The sequence below is a fragment of the Anopheles cruzii genome, chromosome 3 (assembly GCF_943734635.1).
Source record: "Anopheles cruzii chromosome 3, idAnoCruzAS_RS32_06, whole genome shotgun sequence".
NCBI classification, from domain to species: domain Eukaryota; kingdom Metazoa; phylum Arthropoda; class Insecta; order Diptera; family Culicidae; genus Anopheles; species Anopheles cruzii.
In genome coordinates this window covers 61,053,458-61,070,935 of record NC_069145.1, presented here as the reverse complement: position 1 = coordinate 61,070,935, position 17,478 = coordinate 61,053,458, and the positions used below count along the sequence as shown (strand labels likewise).

Genomic DNA, 17,478 nt, shown 5'->3' with positions numbered 1-17,478 from the left:
CGGGCCACTTCTCTCTCCCGGACCCGGACAGTTGACCGATGTTTAGCGTTTCTTTTGTTTCTCTAGCAACGGGCACCGCGAAAACCTGATCCGCTTGCGGATACACACCGCTACCGCTGCCGATGACGGGTTCGACACGGAACGGAGTTGACCAGCGCCACTTTGTGTATCCAGCGGCTACGAAAACGTTTCAAAACTAAATTATGTATAAAAAAAGAACCATTCAGTGTGCCTTCTCAACACTCACAACACGCACACTGGGGCAACGTTCGCGAATGTGTACACGAAGCGATGCGTAGTGTGCGTGATGCCCCGTTTTGCTTGTTTTGCTCATATGATGTTCTGAAAGCTTGCTCTGGGCAAAAAGCTTGCTCTGACCGTGCGAATGGTACGTTCGAAAACCACTTTAGTACTTTATGCAATTGTGTTTTTATTGTTCAATTTTCCAAATCACTTGTGCAATTGCCAAATGAGCTTCCGTCCTGTTTGGGATCACCTTCGTTCACTGGCTTAACGTATTCCATATTTGCCATAGTAAGAAAAGGGAGCACAAAATCCCTTCATTGTTCGAATCGATTAACTATTTCATTGAGTCGGCATTATGAGTTGTGGCAAGTATACAGCATCCAAAACTGTCTTTTGAAAACTTTCTTCGGGAACCAATATAAACGGCCAATTATAAACGGCCAAGTTGAAAACTGTAAATCAATCCGAAGAAGGATTAATTGATTGTCCGAAAAGTGAGAAGTGAGAAGAGTGAGAATGAGAATTCGAACAAAAAAGTGAATTGTCCGTAATTTACGAAAAAACCCGAATGAAATTCTCTCTGTATTTCTCTATTCTCTTCCGAAGACGAAACGGAGAGCGGAGAGCGGACGAGAGAGAAACTTGGTGCGTCGCGAGAGTCCAACAAATGTCAAAAACGACTTAGGTCGACTCGAAGAGATGTGAAAACCACCAGCTAAGAAGCTTCAAGCTGAAAATCAGCGTCCAAAAAACAGCGAATACCGTGCGTGCGTCCGTGCGTTCGCCCTTCTGTCGCGCGTTTTTTGTGTGTGGAGTTCCGCAGCAATCTACAAACGAAAAGAAGAAATCTGCATCGAAGTTTCTAGTTAAAATGAATGCCATCTCGTCCAGCAGTTTGTTGTGCCGCCGCTTTCTTCGGTTCCATTCCGGTTAGCGCGAAAGTGAAAAAGAGCGAATCGCACAGCACCTCCTCCTAGCTGGTGCACGTTTCTGTGAGGAAAAGCAGTGAAACGTTATACAACCCGCGCGCGCGGTAGTGAAAGTGGTGCGTAACGGTGCCGCACAATCAATGAAGTAGCGTGCCCCTCCAGCAGCAAACGCATCCGAATTTCGCCACTCCGACTGGTGGTGCTGATAAGTGAATCGTGAACCAGCAGCAACACGACCTCGCACAAAATTCGCCACAATTTTAGACTATGACAGCGCTACGGGATCGTCGAAGAAGGCCTTGAAATCGCGAAGCGCCAGTCGAAAGTGTCACCGTTCGCGCGGGTGGCTATTTGTGGGATGGCCCCGACAATAACACCACTTAGCACGAAATGGTCCCACTAGCACCGGGGGGTGGCACACGCGAATTTCTTGGTGTTGTGGCGAGTTTCCGGTGCTCGAGCGATTCCGCGGCCCGTTCCAAGTGCACGAAATTCGCGCTCTTATCATAGTGACTAATTTTCGTACACGAGCGCCTGGCCCGGGCTCCGCCGGTTTTTTAATCTTATATCAGCTTTAATCTGCTAAAAATAAATCCCCGCGCTCCGTAACCCCAGTGTCACACGATGGCCACCAACCGCACTCCCGTGCTGCGGCGGAACAGCTCCAAGCTAATTGTCTTCGTTATCATTTTAATAGTCACGTTGTTCCTTGTCTACAATAAGGAAGGTAAGGAGCGGTGCATTACTTTGGTTACATATTGTACATATATAATGTTCGTGGTGTGTTCAATGGTCAGGGTTATGCTTCTTTAAACTTCCATGGAAAAGCAGGAAAAAAATTACCACCCCCAACTTAAAGGACAAACAAAACATTGATGCACGGCATAGTGCACCGCTTCTATCGAATCTTTATTGAGGAAACCAATAAATGTCCTCCTAACACTCATTGGTGTGGTTACAGGTCAAACAGTGTGTTAAGTAGTTGGCATGCAGTTGTAGTTATGTTTTGGTTCTCTCGCCGTCGTTATATACGTTGGGTAATGGTCGGTAATTAATCGGTGTTCCACAAATAATAACAGTCAAGCTGGCGGCCACATAGATGAGTTTTTAACAGGTTTTGGTTGTTTGGAACGTGATGATGAGAATAATTGTAAATTATACTCTTTTGCTACCGGAAGAAGCTGGATAGCGTTCTGTGGCACACAATGCCGTAATGCCATCCGAGAGCAGCTAAAAGAAACGGCTGTGGAATTATGTCGATTGCTGCTGGCTTAATGATTCGGGCGCTACCCATCAAACGCATTGCTGGTGCCCTATTTTGCCAAATGCTAAATTATTATGCTGCCCGTGTCCACTTCGCTGAAGCGCGCACGTTGTGCATTCGACCGTACCCGGTGGAATTGCTTGTTATCAATTTGTGCGGCGGGGTAACGATGAGTCGTTCAAGTTTCTCGTGCTCCTTCAATTACGTAGCTCGTTTTCGGGTCGCGTGTTCTTGATTCAATGGGAATTGACATCCAATTGTGGTCAGCCGCTTTTATCGTTTTTCTTTGCCATCAAAATAGTCCCCGGTGTGCCGTGTGTACATTTTGATAAGGCTTTTCTACGTTCAATAGCATTTAATTAAACTGCGCGCACGATACGGTGGAGTTCGTTCAATAACACTTAATGGATCAGAACGATGTGTAGAATGGTTTGCAGTTCTCTTCCGGAAGAGTTTCGCTTGTCACGTGAGCGAAATGGAGATTTAGTTGGTTGGACATGCAATAACTCTTGAAAAGCCAATAACTACCATGCATCGGCATGTGAGCACATCAATCAGCTGCGGGCTGCAGTTTATGGTTGTTTAACAATGGTCGGCATTATTCCGTCGAGGAATCCTGGGTTTTAACCTGTTGCGAAGTGTGTGCACTATCGTGGCGTAGTGTGTACCGTGTTGCATGGGGGTTTATATTTAACCGCTTTTGTACTGTTGTTTTCCTGTTCCTAACTGTGTTGTATTGGGCGGTGGTTCAGTGTTTAACGCACGCGCAAATACGGCGAGATGCTATGTATCTGCAGCTTGATGGCAGCTTTGGACATTTATTTCAATTACTCTTCTTTTGCAGACAAAAAACACGAAACTGACTCACCAAATGCCGTTACGCGGCTTGAACTTTTACGGAGCAAGAAAGGGTTTCTTCATAAAGGTACTACTTTACTTTGCCTAAGATCACTTATTGTTACTCATCGTCCATGAATGCAACGGAAAGATCGTGTCCCAGTCTCGCTTCGTCTTATTCCACCACTTCTCTGAAAGCTAAAGAATGTGGCCATTTCGTCATTGTATTGTTTACAAAATAACTGTAAACTAAATTGGCAAACTAAATATGTCAAACTGAACCACACAATTGCCGAATGAATGAGTCATGGCTTTTGAAATTTCGTTTTGGATCGTGAGAATGAAGAAAGAAAATGCCCCATTTTGCTATGGAGCTTGAAAAGGGTTGCTGCGTTTTTCCAGCGCCAACCATGGTGCCCGGTTTTGTGTTCATCAATTGACTGTTGCGTTCAACTGTTCTAAGCTTCTGTATTGCAATGTTTTCAAGAAGGCGCTGATAACACATTCATCGATTACACAACTGATGCGACCGCTATAGATGTAAGACTCCTCTGCGTCACCCATCAACATCTTCCAGCACATAAATCACCACGTGCGGCAGGGTATTGTTTTGCATCAGGTTTTATTTGTCTAGCCGGGACCCTGTAGACAAGGGAGATAGAATTTTTCTGGGATGACATTAAAGTAACTTTGTTACGTTTAATTAATCGGTTCTGAGAGACTGTCGTCTTACGCTGAAAATGATTTGGCCACGAAAATAATGTGCGAATGGTGCACATCAGAATGCCCAAATCTTTTGTGTCGAAGCGGCGAACATCGATGACTTGAGACAGGAAAAGTTTTAATGCATTTCGAAAACCGTTTTGTTTTGTTCTAGTTTTTTTGCTCATAGATTGAAAGGTACGATGGATGGATGTAGATTTTTACTTGTTTTTTCAGTGCACAATATATTTTAGAATATCTCGAGAAAATAATTTCTCTTTCTTCTCCCTCCCTTTCAGATGAGTTTGACAAAGAGTATCCGTTATTGCTCGTTAATGAACAGCTGGTGGTGTGTTTCGAAAACAGCACGGACTCACGAAAGCTTCCATACGTAACGGACAGTCCTGAAGCGACCGATGAACCGAGCACTACGCAACGGCTGCTGCGACGTCGTTTATTTCCAGCGGCGCTTCGATCGAAAGGAGAGGTTCCTATGATCTACTTTGTCACTCCAACTTACCCGAGGCGTGAACAAATTGCGGAAATCATTCGTCTTGGCCAAACGCTTATGCATGTGCCGTACCTGCACTGGATTGTGGCCGATGATACGGACACCTGCAGCCAAACGTTGAACAATCATCTAAAGCAATTTGGTAAGGAACAAGAAAATAGAGAAAAAGCGTCCCGCCCTTGGCCATATGATTTCTAGGCTAACGATTTCGTTCGTGCATTACTGGTTTCTGGAATAGGCATTCCTTACACACAAATTGCCAGCCCCATGCCGGAAGTTTATCGGGCCCGGAAGAACGCTCCCCGGGGAGTCGCAAACCGACGGGCGGCCCTCAACTGGATACGGGCGAACGGGAAGAAGAGTGGGGTGCTGTACTTTGGTGACGATGACAACACGTTCGATTTGAAGCTTTTTAGTGAAATTCGGTACACCAAGAAGGTGTCCATGTTCCCGGTGGGCTTGATCGGAGATTATGCTGTCAGTACACCGATCGTGCGAAATGTAAGTGTCGCCTTCGAATCGTCAACACCAGCTGTGTGCTTACCGCTGCAGGATGCTGTAGTTAATTAAAAATGTCCCCTGTGTCTCCTGCTGTTCTTCATTTGCCCGCAGGGACGTGTGGAGGGTTTCTTCGATTCGTGGCCAGCAAAGCGCAAGTGGCCCGTCGATATGGCGGGATTTGCCGTTAATCTGGAGTACCTGGCGCACAGCCCGAACGCAACCATGCCGTTCAAGGCGGGCTATGAAGAGGACGAGTTTCTCAAGAGCATTGGCCTAAAACTGCAGGACATCGAACCGAAGGCCAACAATTGCACCGAAATTCTCGTGTGGCACACACAAACCAAGAGTAGCAAGTCGCCCACCGTACGAATCTCTATGGACCGGCAGAAGCTAGATAAGGTGAACCTTGGCTGGCTACTGAAACAGCTCGAAACTATGGGTGTCAATCATATCAGTGAATCGGAAGGTAAATATTGGGCGATTGATGCTTCTTGTTTGCACTCCAAGAGTGGTTCATCCACCAATTTGTAGTTAATGATACGTAATAGCCCTCCCTAATGTGTTTGTTTACGTACCTGTGTTATCATTTGTAGTAAACACGTTAAGCAAACATAGCTTGAACAACGAATAATCCATCGTCAATTTGGTTTAAAGAGCGTAACAATAACAGCTGCGTGTACCAGTTTTGCTCTATGAGATATCCGTTTTTTGTTTGCTCTTCCGATCCGGCACCGCGTCTTGTTGCAAGCCTAATCGTTTGAACGATTTTTTCTTCTCTTCAACAGGCACAACTGCACAGGCAATCGTGGATGGGAGCGTAAAACCACTATCATTTTGGTTCAGCTAATTGCTGGTCACAGCGCCACTACCATGTAAGGCCATCACAGTTTTAAAGGATCTCTGAGACTCATTGCTGTGCACCACAATTCAATATTTCTCCACTATTTTATGGTTTAACGTCATAGGTGTGTTTTGAAACTGGACCGACGATCTTTGTTTTTCTGAATGCACAGTTTGTAATCTGCACTGTAAAATGGTTCCCATCATAATTGTTTTGTTTGACTGTGAAGGCGTTGCCTCTCCCAAATGAACTATTCATTTACGTGTGTTGTTTTAGCTTATAAAGCAAACGATTCCCTCATGCCAAATATTAATGCTTGTCCTAAGCTGCTCTCCGACAGACGAATTACAATCGATGAAGTCGTACAGTGCAAATCATCGCCAAGCGAACAAATAACTTAGTTGATTGACCACAGTCAAAGAACGGAGCACGAAGCATCAAGCTTGGAGGAAGATGGTCCATGTCACATCATATTCAGACATGATAAGCACAAGAATTACCAACAAAACAATCGTGGTTAGTAAGCGATATTTAATGGCAAATTAACAATTTAGCTCCTTCAAGTACGGTATCGCTTTAAAGACACGCCCGTGTGATAGTTCAACTGCTGCGCGATAACAGGATGTTTTGTGAATGATTTGCTTCCAATATTTGTTAACTCTATGCATCATCTCACGACATCCACTCCAACAAATGACACTGGCGGAAAAGAAACTTATTTTAGCATTAGGAAAACCCTGTCTCCATTAGAATACTTGACTACGATGCACAACCCACAATAGGAGAAACAATCATGTGATCATGGCAAAACGTGTGAGGAGCTTTGTTCATCGCTTTATCTTGGATAAGTTATTGTTTTACAGCATATCAATTAGATAGTTTTTCCCCTCCCCGGCAAAAGGTGTGATTTGTTTGGAAGGCGTAGAGCCGTTTTAAGAAAATATGAATCTGATCTTAACATAAGACGTTATTAAACTTATGCGGCACTCACGATATGTGTTATCGGTTTATAATTATGGATCAGTGGGCAACGAAGAACGCAACTTTCTTTCCAATTGACCAAGCTAGACAATGATATTGAAGATACACAACGATCCCAAACGTATTTTAGTATCCAGTTCCTTGTGGCATGTCCGTTTTCCGACATAACATTGTTTACAGAATCCCAGCTTGGTTTTGTTTTCGTTGTTCTTACGTTGTGACACAGTAAAATTTACAAAAAGGAATATCGTGCGAAATTGAACGATAAACTTCCCTACATCAGCATTCCAAAACAGATTTTTGGTTGAAAGATAGCAGCGAAGAAGCAAGATCGTGATCTAAGCTAGTCTCATCCGATCGTTATGAATGCGGAGGGCGAGAAGGACGACACCGAGTGGTACCAGCAGCTGCGGGCACTGGTGAGGGTCTATGTGTTCGCGTAGGACGTAGCTTAGGTTTCCTGTGATATTAGTTTAACCATGGACTAGTTTGCACAATATTGAGTTTACTGGCGAAAACAATGCACAAAAATGCCCCCAAACATGAGAAGAAACCGATGGAACAATAGACAATGATAGATACAGGTAGAATTGTTTTGAGATTAAGCGTCTGATACACAATCGGGTGCCACCAGCTTAGTAGTTAAGCACGGACTCATACGCAGCGAGTTGAGCAGTCATTTGTCATTAACGCCTCTTCCATATTAGAGGAAACATCAAAGCAATATCATCACCATAGAAGAATGTGGTCTGGCCGTTAGATAACGGATCTGTGTGTGCGCCAGGGCAAACGCAGGAACACATCCATCCATCTCAAAGGCAAAAACCCTTTTTCTAACGTCTTAAAGTTGTCGTTTAAACAATTTTACTTGATTGAACCATTCACTAGGTACAAGAACCTCCATTATTCTGTCGCACCACGCAGATTCTTTCTTAGTTCCTTCAAATCGAACGGTTGCACGCAAACGATACCACAAGAAAATTATTACCATACAAAACACTGTGTACAGACCTTCGGTGACCGGTCGTCTTCGAACGAATAGCGATTACATTTGTACAATTCAATTTTTAACAAATTGCAAATGGTGTGTGAGAAGTACCGATTTTGATATTTGCGGGTTTCAGGTCGAAAAAAGGAAATAAAAAACAAAGTAAGATTTCATTCATGACGATCGAAAGAGCGCAGCAGGTTCTCTTTGCTTTGGCTTCGGTGCGAGTTACAGAAAGAAATTGGTAAATTCATGACTTCTCTTTCGTTTACGTATACGACATTTTATTGAGTTCAATAGGCTGTTTGTTCGACGAATTTTCATCAACAAAAGATTCGGCCAAATGTAGGCCGAATGTTTAAACAAAAAAAAAACAATATGATTAATTGAGACATCTTCTCAACCGCGTCGTCCACACATAATCGCTGCCAGATTGGCTCTTCCTTTGGTCGCTCCGTAAAGCTATTTCTGTGTCTGTTGCTGATAATGCGTGATGCTGATCTGGCTTGACCGTTCTGGACCCTTCCGAAAGGCCTGCGTTAATCTCCGCAAACAGCATCGAATCAGAGAATCCGTTTCCAAGTGTGTTGGACGCGTTCTTTGCCGGTATCTCCTGGGGGTTCCACACACACACGCAGGAACCTGCTCCGGGGTGCTACAGTGTAACAGGCCTGTTGATCATAAGGTTTCCTCTCCGGGCGGCGGCACGACGTTGATGATCGTGCAAGACCTTTGACATTGGACCACTGATAACGAGGGCGCATCATCCCATCATTATCGGCGACTGTGCACTGCGCTGAACGCAGAGAATTGAAGTGAAAGACCTCTCCATTTTGCCAGTCTGTTTCTTCGTTCGGTACGGTTCGGTTTGTTCCTTTGCAATCCGCAGTGTGTGTCCTGGTGTAATGGTGGAGCGCTGCCACACTGACTGTAAGTTCCTTTTGGGTTTTCAGTTTCCGTTCAGTGGAATTTACTGCAGTGCTTTTTCGGTGGTTATGTGACAATATGATGGTGTCTTTTTTAAAAAAACCAGCCATTGGTTGCGTAATAATGTGAAATGAAGAAACGTGCGTAAGGCGATCGTTTTAAATGATCCTTGACCACGTATGCTTTACCGTGAAAGTACAGGAAGGTGTTTTATTATGGGTTATTGTACAATTTCAATGGCTTAAAGTAGAAAATAAGATGTTCACGATCAACGTTAGAAACACAGATCAACGTTAGAAACCGATGAGTGGCATCCCGGTTCCGGTCCGAAGGGGAAATGATCCTCACCGTTATCAGTGACGGTAGTGAACGAAGAAGAAGGGTGCATGGCTGAAAGAAGAAGAAAACGAGACAACCGAAAGGGAGATAAAGAGTGAACGGTATGGAAATAAGTCAACAACCGCTGGTTATTGACGTTGCAGGCAAAGTTCAAGTTTACGGTGTCTCTTTCAAAGATCACTTGGAAGTCCATTGATTACGCTTCAGGCTCTATGTTGTGTGTGTGTGTGTGTAACGTGGCTGAAACTGATAGCGTGTCCTGTTTTGTAACGGCATCTCGAACTGTAGACCCTGTGCTGGAATCTTGGCGATAAAGGAGTGCCAGTAGTTACGAGAGACGGGCGCCACTACCCGCGATTATTGGCGCGACGATGTGATGTGATGACGATCCTTTCGGGATGACGTTGAGTTCTAGGTATATGTAGCAACAATTTTGTGTTGTGCGAAATATCCTCCAAAAAGTGCTTCGATAATTGTTGTGGAATGAAGACACCCATTGTGATGGCAGATGCTCCGGTGTTTTAGTGGAATGGTTTGTTGTTTTGTGCGTTTGAAAAAAGGTTTTTTAGTCTGTAATATGAAGCAGTTAACGTGAACGGGCATACGGTGGTTAAATAAAATTTATTCTAATAAATATTGTAAACTAGAACCAAATGCAACGATGAAGACGGGGAAAAGATTGATTTGTGCGATAGTGGTGCTGCACCTGCTGGCGTTGCCAACGAATGCTTATAAAAGAAGTAAGTAGTAAAGCGTTCTTTAATTCGTATATTTTCCATGCCAAGAATCGGCTGCAAACAGTAATTAATTTTGTACAGCCTTAAACACTAGTTGATATTGGAATTATCACTCTCAAATGTAATTTAAATATTGCACCTTAAGTTGATGTATCGCTGTTTAATGTAAATTCATCTACGAAAATAAATTCTTGCAGCTTATTGAAGATTGAAAGATGTAGAAGTTTGTCTTTAAAAACACTTGTATTTGGTCATAGAGCATAGCTTTTGAAAACGGAATAAATCGATTGTTCGACGGAGTCCACAGTGATGTTTGGGTGCATATTCCACAGCATTACAGCTTATGGCCTCTTTTAATATAACTACTGGCCTCTTTTAATTCAGCTACTTCTTTTCTTAATGAAATACTTGCCATTCTTGTGAGACTCTGGTGGATCGTTTTTTACTGTATACGCTGAGTTGGGATTCACTTGTGTCATTTTCCCTCTTGTGGCGTAGATCCACTTAAAGATCCTCGGATATGTGGCCGGCCCGCGTGCCCCGAGGCGAACACAAAGTTCCGGTACCACGTGGGCAGTCTGTACAAGTACGAGTACTCGATGATCGTGAAGACGGCGCTGTCCGGAAGCGGTGACAACACGTCGGAGATGCACGTTTCGGCCGTGGTAATCCTCGACTTTCACGCACCCTGTCAGGGCATTCTGAAGCTTTCGTCAATCGAATTGCGCGAGCGCGCGGTACAGCCGACGGAATCCGCCGATCAGGACTACGCTGATTACAACGCGCCAGATTTGAGCGACACGAACGACGTACATCCGAAGAGTGAAACGATTGCCGACGAGCTAATGCGGTTCGATCTCAGGTTTGCGTACTATGATGGTACCATTAGTGAAATTTGCCACGAGGACGATGAGCCTGTGTGGACGCTCAATCTCAAGCGTGGCATCCTGTCGACGCTGCAGAACACCATGCCACGGTTCGACATTGACTTTCCGACCGTGGAAACGGATGTGTCGGGAATATGCGATGTGGCGTACAAAACGAGCGGTCGCAATGGGACGCAGCTGTTGTTTCACAAAGTGAAGGACATCGCTTCGTGCAAGCGACGATACAAAACCACCTCCTTCATCCAGACCGTTCCGTACGACTTCCGACCGGTAAGGATTAGAGCTTCACCAAACAGCCAGTGAGGGGAGCCGTCTTTCAATCGCACTTCTTCTTCATCCTGTTTCGATAGAATTACGTTGCTTGGCCGATCCTGAATTCTTCCAGCTATTGTGATGTAAGTAGCGTTTTGTGTAGCCCTAAACTTCCTGATCCGCAGACTGTACAGAGAACCATTGTGTCACACTAGATCTCGGTGGACGATTTCGTCTACAAGAGCGTCATCTGTTACGAGCGTCACCAAATGGTACCGTTCTCGAATGGGTTAGCCGGGGCCGTAACGGAAACCACCACCAGGCTTACGCTGTTCGACGAAGAAACGTACACGCAGGACGAACCGAAGGAGGAAATTGACATTCAGCGACGATCATCGCTGTTGTACGATCACACACCATCGCTGAGAGAAAGCCACGATGAGATCAAGGCATCGCGCGACCTGTTGAAGCATCTTTGCGCTTTCGGGTTTCCCAACATCAAGCGAGACTTTCCGGACGTGTTTCTAAGCTTCCTGAGTGCCGCGCGTACACTGTCGATGAACGCGTTGCACCAGCTGCTCTTCCGTTCGGGAAGTATCTGCGAGAATGGACGTAATCACATTCTGGAAAGTCTACCCTACATCGGCAGTCCGGCCTCGGTGACGCTCATGAAGGATCAGATCGTGAAGCGCGAGGTATCGTCGGCATTGGCGCGCAAATGGATGACTTCGTTTGCACACCTGAAGCGGCCGAACGAGGAAGTGCTCGAGTCGATGCTGGAACTGATCGAGCATGGCAAAGCGATCGGTGACAAGTCGTACTTCCTGGCGGCCACAACCGTCGTCAACACGTTCTGCCAGATCGAGTACGAGTGCGAGGAAACGGAGACCGTCCAAGCGATCGTTCGGACGCTCGAAAAGGAGCTGCTGGAGCTGATCAACGATCTTGGAGAGGATCGGGGAAGGAGGGACACGGTGGTTGTGCTGCTGAAATCGCTCAGCAATATGGGAGTGGTGGATAAGGAGTTCAACTACGCGCTGCGACGCGTTATTGAAAACGATGAATATCCGCCGGAGGTGCGAGTCGAAGCTGTCAACGTATTCCGGCGCCACGATTGTCTTCGCACAAAGGACTACTTCCTCAAGGTGTACTCCACGTTCGAGATGGACGTCGAGGTGCGCATTGCGGCGTACTTGCAGGCGATGCGCTGTCCGGACTATCTGTCCGTGAAGCTGATCAAGCACGTGCTGAGGACAGAGGAAGTTAATCAGGCCGGCTCGTTCGTGTGGTCTCACCTGAGCAACCTTGCCAAGAGTGCGTCGCCGGTGCGCGTCGAGGCGCAGGGTTTGTTGGCCGAGAACGACTTGGGTAAAAAGTTCCGTCTCGATATTCGCAAGTTCTCACGCAACTACGAGCAGACGCTGTTCTTCGACGAGTACAACTTTGGCCTGACGGTCGACAGCAACGTGATCTTTGGCACGACTTCATACCTGCCCCGCACGATCCGCCTAAATCTGACGACCGATCTTTTCGGCGAGTCAATCAACTTTCTCGAGCTTAACCTGCGCACCGAAGGGCTGGAAGATTCGGTTCAGGAAATTTTTGGCCCCAAGGGCTCTCTGAGTGCCAAGATGGTGAACGAAAAGTTAATGAAAGCGCTGAAGGTGCTGCGCGCATATGTTCCGGCGCGCCTTTTGGAGCTGTTCGAAGACGAGCAGCAGTGGAGTGACGAGGTGGACGGTGCCGATGGTGATGATCGACGGAAACGTGATGCAGAACGGCAGCCGATGATCATCGCGCGCGAGATTCAGGACGAAGCCGAAAAGCTTGGCTACCGGTTGAAGAGCAACTTCAGCAGACCGCAGCTTACGATTGGCGTGAAAATTTTCGGCAACGAGATGCTGTACCTAACGGAGGGAATGGAGGTGCTGCAGCGTGAGATCAAGTGGAAGCTACTGAAGGAACTCTTCTCGGGAAAGGAAGTGGCGTACACGAAGTCGGGGGTATTTCTGGATACTTCCTACGATGTTCCCTTGAGCTCTGGATTACCACTGGGGCTGAGCATCATCGGTGCTTCGTCCGTCGATCTGCGCATGACCGGCATGGCACGGGCATTCGACTTTTGGCGCCGACTGGTCGATCTGGAGGGTAAAATCAAACCGAGTATAACGGTCGATATGACGGCCACGATGAAGTGTGACTTTATGTACGCTGTGACGGCGATAAAGGTGAAATCTAACCTCTACTCCAGCTCGGCTTGGGAAGCCAAGTTGAAGGTGCGTGGCAACGATTTAGCTGTGCTGCAGGTTAGCTTGCCACAGGATCGCAACGAAATACTGAGCGTTCGGTCGGAGATATTCGTGCTGGCGGAAGGAGGACGCGAGATACGGCAGGCCGGTATCGAACGGCGATACAGCAATTCGACGTGCACCTGGCCATTTATCGACCAAGCGATCGGATTGAAGCTGTGTGCCAACTACAGCCTACCAGACGTGAGCAGCACTAGCGAGCTGGAGGTGCCCAGTTTGATCCTTAGTGGCCCGGTTAGTTTTGACGTCAGCCTGGAGAAGGCCGACCTGACAGCGAAGGTGTTCCTGCTGAAGTACACCTGGGACGGACAGCACAACCAATCGATCGGAACCGTCACGTTCGAGACGCCTTTCTCTCAGGTTCCGCGCATTTTCCGAGCGAACGTCACATTGGAAGCACACCGCCAAACGGCCACCATGTCGTTCGTGAACGGGAACATCTCGCACAAGGCGATCGGGATGTACGTCAGCAATCAGGACCAGAAACGGTTGGAGATGTCATTGAACGTGAACGATCGGAAGTACCTGGCGCTGGAGATGGGGTACAACAAGACGATCGCACGCAACGGTCGCATCTACCACCCGACGTTCTATCTGTCCGTGAACAACGAACGCATCGCAGGAATGGGCGGCCAAGTGCGGCAAACCGAGAAGAACAACATCACCCAGTGGGACTACACGGTAGTGTTCGAGACGAAGCGACTGCGGGCGAAAGCGATCGGTTACGTTTCGATCTCGTACAACGCAACCTACATGATACACAATTCCATGGAGTACAGGGTGAGACATTAAGCGTGTGGCAATTCCCGAGATCTTGATAATAACTATTCCTTTGGTAATTTACAATAGTTTTCAGCGAGTAAACTGGAATACTTGGTAGTTAACGCGATGGCTGAGGCCGTCAAAAAAGATGTGTCGACCTACAACGTCAACTTTGACCTCCGCTCGAGCGCCTATCCTCATTTCGATGTGGCCATTAATGCGACCTATCTTGAAGGGACCGGCCGCTGTGATTTCCGGCTGCTGCACAACAACGCACCGGACCTGAAGAATGCTGCCTATACGACGACGCTCAAAATCATATTCGCGCACGACAATCCGTTGCGCGGGATCCACGTGATCGACTCGCAGAGCCTGCCGCCGGCGAACGATCTGTTCCGCGAGCGTACTAGTTTGTCGTTCGAAGTGACACGACCACGTTCACGGACTGATTTGAAGGCATCCATTATGTAAGTGGCGCCGAACGGACAAGCAAACCTGGACGGTACCAATAGACGATCCCTTTCTTTTTTTAGCCACGAAAATCTGTCAAAGAAGGGAATGGAACACAGTGTTAGGTTGTTGGTGCGCTACGCCCCGAAACAGGAGGTGATTGGGGTAGTGTCGTTTTTCGTTCCGCGTATTCAGTTTTTCTGGTTCGACGGGGCGTTCAACTTAACTGTTCCAGGGTTCCATCCATTCACGATCAATCTGCGGGTGAAGGAAAAGGCTCTCAAGGAACACAGTGTATGTTTGTTAGTGTACCGTTTGTGAATTACGCTCCCTTGATACTGTTCATATTTTGGCTTATTTACAGTTCGATTTTAAAGGTGTCTGGTTTTCGGCACACGCCCTGAACATTAGCGGATGGTACAAGGATCGTAGTTCGCTCGTAAAAAGCTATCACCATGCGAAACTGGTCGCCCAGACGGGCCCAACGTTCCGGGAGGTGCTGGGAGATTTGAAGTACATTCACGATGAGCACGACAATCGACTGGACCTCAAGGCGATGTACGATAAGCGTCCATACGCGATCATTTTGCACCACAAACAGCAGCCCGAAAATGGGACCAGCAGCTACGCGGAGTTGCGCTGGAACGAAGGATCGTACTGGTTCTCGGCGTTGATGAAGTCGGCACCTATCAAACAACTAGACTTAGAGTTGCACATTGACAAGTAGGTCCGGGGACGACACGACAATTCTGTAGATCGCTAAGGAGTCCCGTTTTCTTTTCCCCTCCAGAATACGAGATATCAGTGTTGCTCTGCGTGGTTATTCTACTTCGCTGAAGCGCGAAGTAGGAATCGAGTTCAAATGGGACGCCAACCGGGACCCCACCCAACGGGTAGTTATTTCCGGGGAACTCAATAGCCCGACAGATCGCACATACGATGGACTGTTTTTGCTGTCCTATCCCAACCGTACGTTCAGCGGAACGTTCGATTTGAAAATGATCGATCCGCGCTATCTCGCCAATGCGCGCATCTCGTGGAACACCACGGAAGCGATCGAGCTTCGACTGGACGCAGGGACGGACGATGATATACTACGCAACATGTGGCTCCTGTTCCAATTCAACACACCGTTCCACGGCTGGCGTCATAATGCACTGAACGGAGGGTTTTACTTTAAGAACAATTTACTCCGGACCAACCTGTCCGCGTACTGGGCCGAGGATCAGAACCTCGGCCTAGAGCTGATGGGTTACTACAGGTCTAACGAAACGGATGTCAATTGCGAGCTGGAGACGAAGCTGCACAGCTCCATCCAGCACGTGCCGACGGTAATGCTCCACCTGAAGCACAAATACGGACAGAAACGGTTCGAAACCATCTGCACGTTCAACCACACCGTGACGGACGAACCCCCACAGGTGTTTTCCGTTCGCTCGAACTGGCAGTACGATACGGACAAACGGCACCGCAACGTGAGCGGCTCACTGAAGATGATCAGTCCGTTCGAGGGCTACCAAACGGGAGCGCTCGTGGCAAAGGTCTCGCTGAGCGAGAGTCGAGCCATCACGGGAGCCGCCGATCTACAGCTGGGTGAGGAAAAGTACGAAACCGTCGTCGAGGGCCACGTCCGCAACCTGGTCGACTGTATGCTGACGGCGAATGTGACTTCGTCGAATGTCAACTATCGCAACATTAATGGCCGTTTCGGTATTAGCGAAAAGGATCGTCATCTGGTGGCGGAAGTTATAACGCCCAAGAGTGCGCTTGGCGTCGAGGTACTGTATGCGGTGGTGTCCTCGCAAAACTTTGACATCAAGTTCCACCTGGCCACGCCGCTGAAGGACCTGGAGAAGGTGATTCTGCGTGCCAAGTTGCAGCTGGATAACATCGACTTTCGGGTCGGAATGAACAGTATCGTGCTCGGGTGCACGGGTGTGTGGCGAAAGATGCATCTGAAGGACTTTGAGTACTCGTACCGGGTTTTCACACCGCTGCCGAAGTTTGAAGAAAGTGCGCTGATCCTGAAGCTGGTAATCAACAGCGAGCGGCCCGAGTATGTAGATGTCGAGTTTTCGGGCAAGTTTTCCGACTATCGATTGGGCCTGAAAGCGGTTTCGAAGCCCAAACCAAAGCTCATACGGCAGTTACTGTCGCAGACGGCGTCTTCGATGGTGGAGGAAGACCCGTGGAGCGTCGAGGCCAAAGATGAAGACGACGAAGACTACGAGGATGAGGAAGAAGATGAGCAGAGCTTGCTAAACTTCATCGGCGACATTGAGCTGTACACGATTGTCTTTCCGACGATCGAGGGTACGCTAGAGCTGACGCAGTTCCGTTCGGAGTATCGTGCCATAGGGAAAATCAAGCTTCCTCAGGGTTCGATCGATGTACGCGATCGCTTCTTCCTAAAGGATCTACTAAACATACAGAACAGCCTACGGTTGAAGACTCCTTTCCCGGTGGCGCAGGAAATCACCTCGGACTTTGTGCTCAAGTACGCGTACAGTGCGACGGACGTTACGGTTGGCATGAACGTCAAGTTCAATAACCGCACCGAGTGGGTCAAGACAGGCTTCCACGTCAACTACAAGTATCATCTGGACGAGGCCGAAGTACACAAGCACCAGGCACTGGTGGACCTGATGACACCGATGAAAAACCTGCAGAAGGTGTTTCTGAACGGTTCGCTCGAACTGGAGGATCACAGCTACAAAGGCAATTTGACTGCCAAAACGATGACCACCGATGCCTCGTTAGCGGTCTCGTTTGAGGTATGCGGTCTCGTCTCTCGACTGAAGAAGCTCGGTGATTAATTTTTGATTTATCCATCCTTAGAGTGAGGATCAGTTTATTGACACGTTTATGAGCGTGTGGGTGCGGGCTCCTCTCATGCCGTTCTATGCGTGTCGTGTATTTTACAAGCAGGACTTTTCCAGTACAGAAAACTCGATGGACGTAGGCTTTGTGGTGAACGATGGCGATCTGTACAGTAACGTAAGTAGCAATGTTGGC

At 47.5% G+C, this 17,478-nt stretch overlaps 2 protein-coding genes across 2 annotated transcripts in view; both read left to right on the top strand.

Annotated features, from left to right (window-relative positions):
- Positions 1-1,697: 1,697 nt before the first annotated feature.
- Positions 1,698-7,942, top strand: LOC128269678 (galactosylgalactosylxylosylprotein 3-beta-glucuronosyltransferase S). Its single transcript, XM_053007064.1, has 6 exons — positions 1,698-1,902; positions 3,284-3,364; positions 4,278-4,631; positions 4,728-4,990; positions 5,102-5,456; positions 5,776-7,942. The coding sequence occupies exons 1-6, from the start codon at positions 1,800-1,802 to the stop codon at positions 5,835-5,837; spliced, it is 1,218 nt and encodes a 405-aa protein (XP_052863024.1). The 5' UTR covers positions 1,698-1,799; the 3' UTR covers positions 5,838-7,942.
- A 1,785-nt stretch (positions 7,943-9,727) lies between these two features.
- Positions 9,728-17,478, top strand: part of LOC128270729 (apolipophorins) — a 9,786-nt gene continuing 2,035 nt past the window's right edge. The window contains exons 1-9 of the mRNA XM_053008144.1: positions 9,728-9,806; positions 10,302-10,960; positions 11,041-11,085; positions 11,158-14,031; positions 14,101-14,480; positions 14,547-14,757; positions 14,828-15,186; positions 15,254-17,237; positions 17,302-17,460. Coding sequence (XP_052864104.1) covers positions 9,728-9,806; positions 10,302-10,960; positions 11,041-11,085; positions 11,158-14,031; positions 14,101-14,480; positions 14,547-14,757; positions 14,828-15,186; positions 15,254-17,237; positions 17,302-17,460 — 6,750 coding nt within the window. The remainder of the gene's footprint in view (positions 9,807-10,301; positions 10,961-11,040; positions 11,086-11,157; positions 14,032-14,100; positions 14,481-14,546; positions 14,758-14,827; positions 15,187-15,253; positions 17,238-17,301; positions 17,461-17,478) is intronic.

Coding starts and splice junctions, on each gene's coding strand:
- LOC128269678 (XM_053007064.1), top strand. CDS start 1,800: ATGGCCACCAACCGCACTCCCGTGCTGCGGCGGAACAGCTCCAAGCTA. Junction 1,903..3,283: donor CCTTGTCTACAATAAGGAAG/GTAAGGAGCGGT, acceptor CTTCTTTTGCAG/ACAAAAAACACGAAACTGAC. Junction 4,991..5,101: donor GTACACCGATCGTGCGAAAT/GTAAGTGTCGCC, acceptor ATTTGCCCGCAG/GGACGTGTGGAGGGTTTCTT.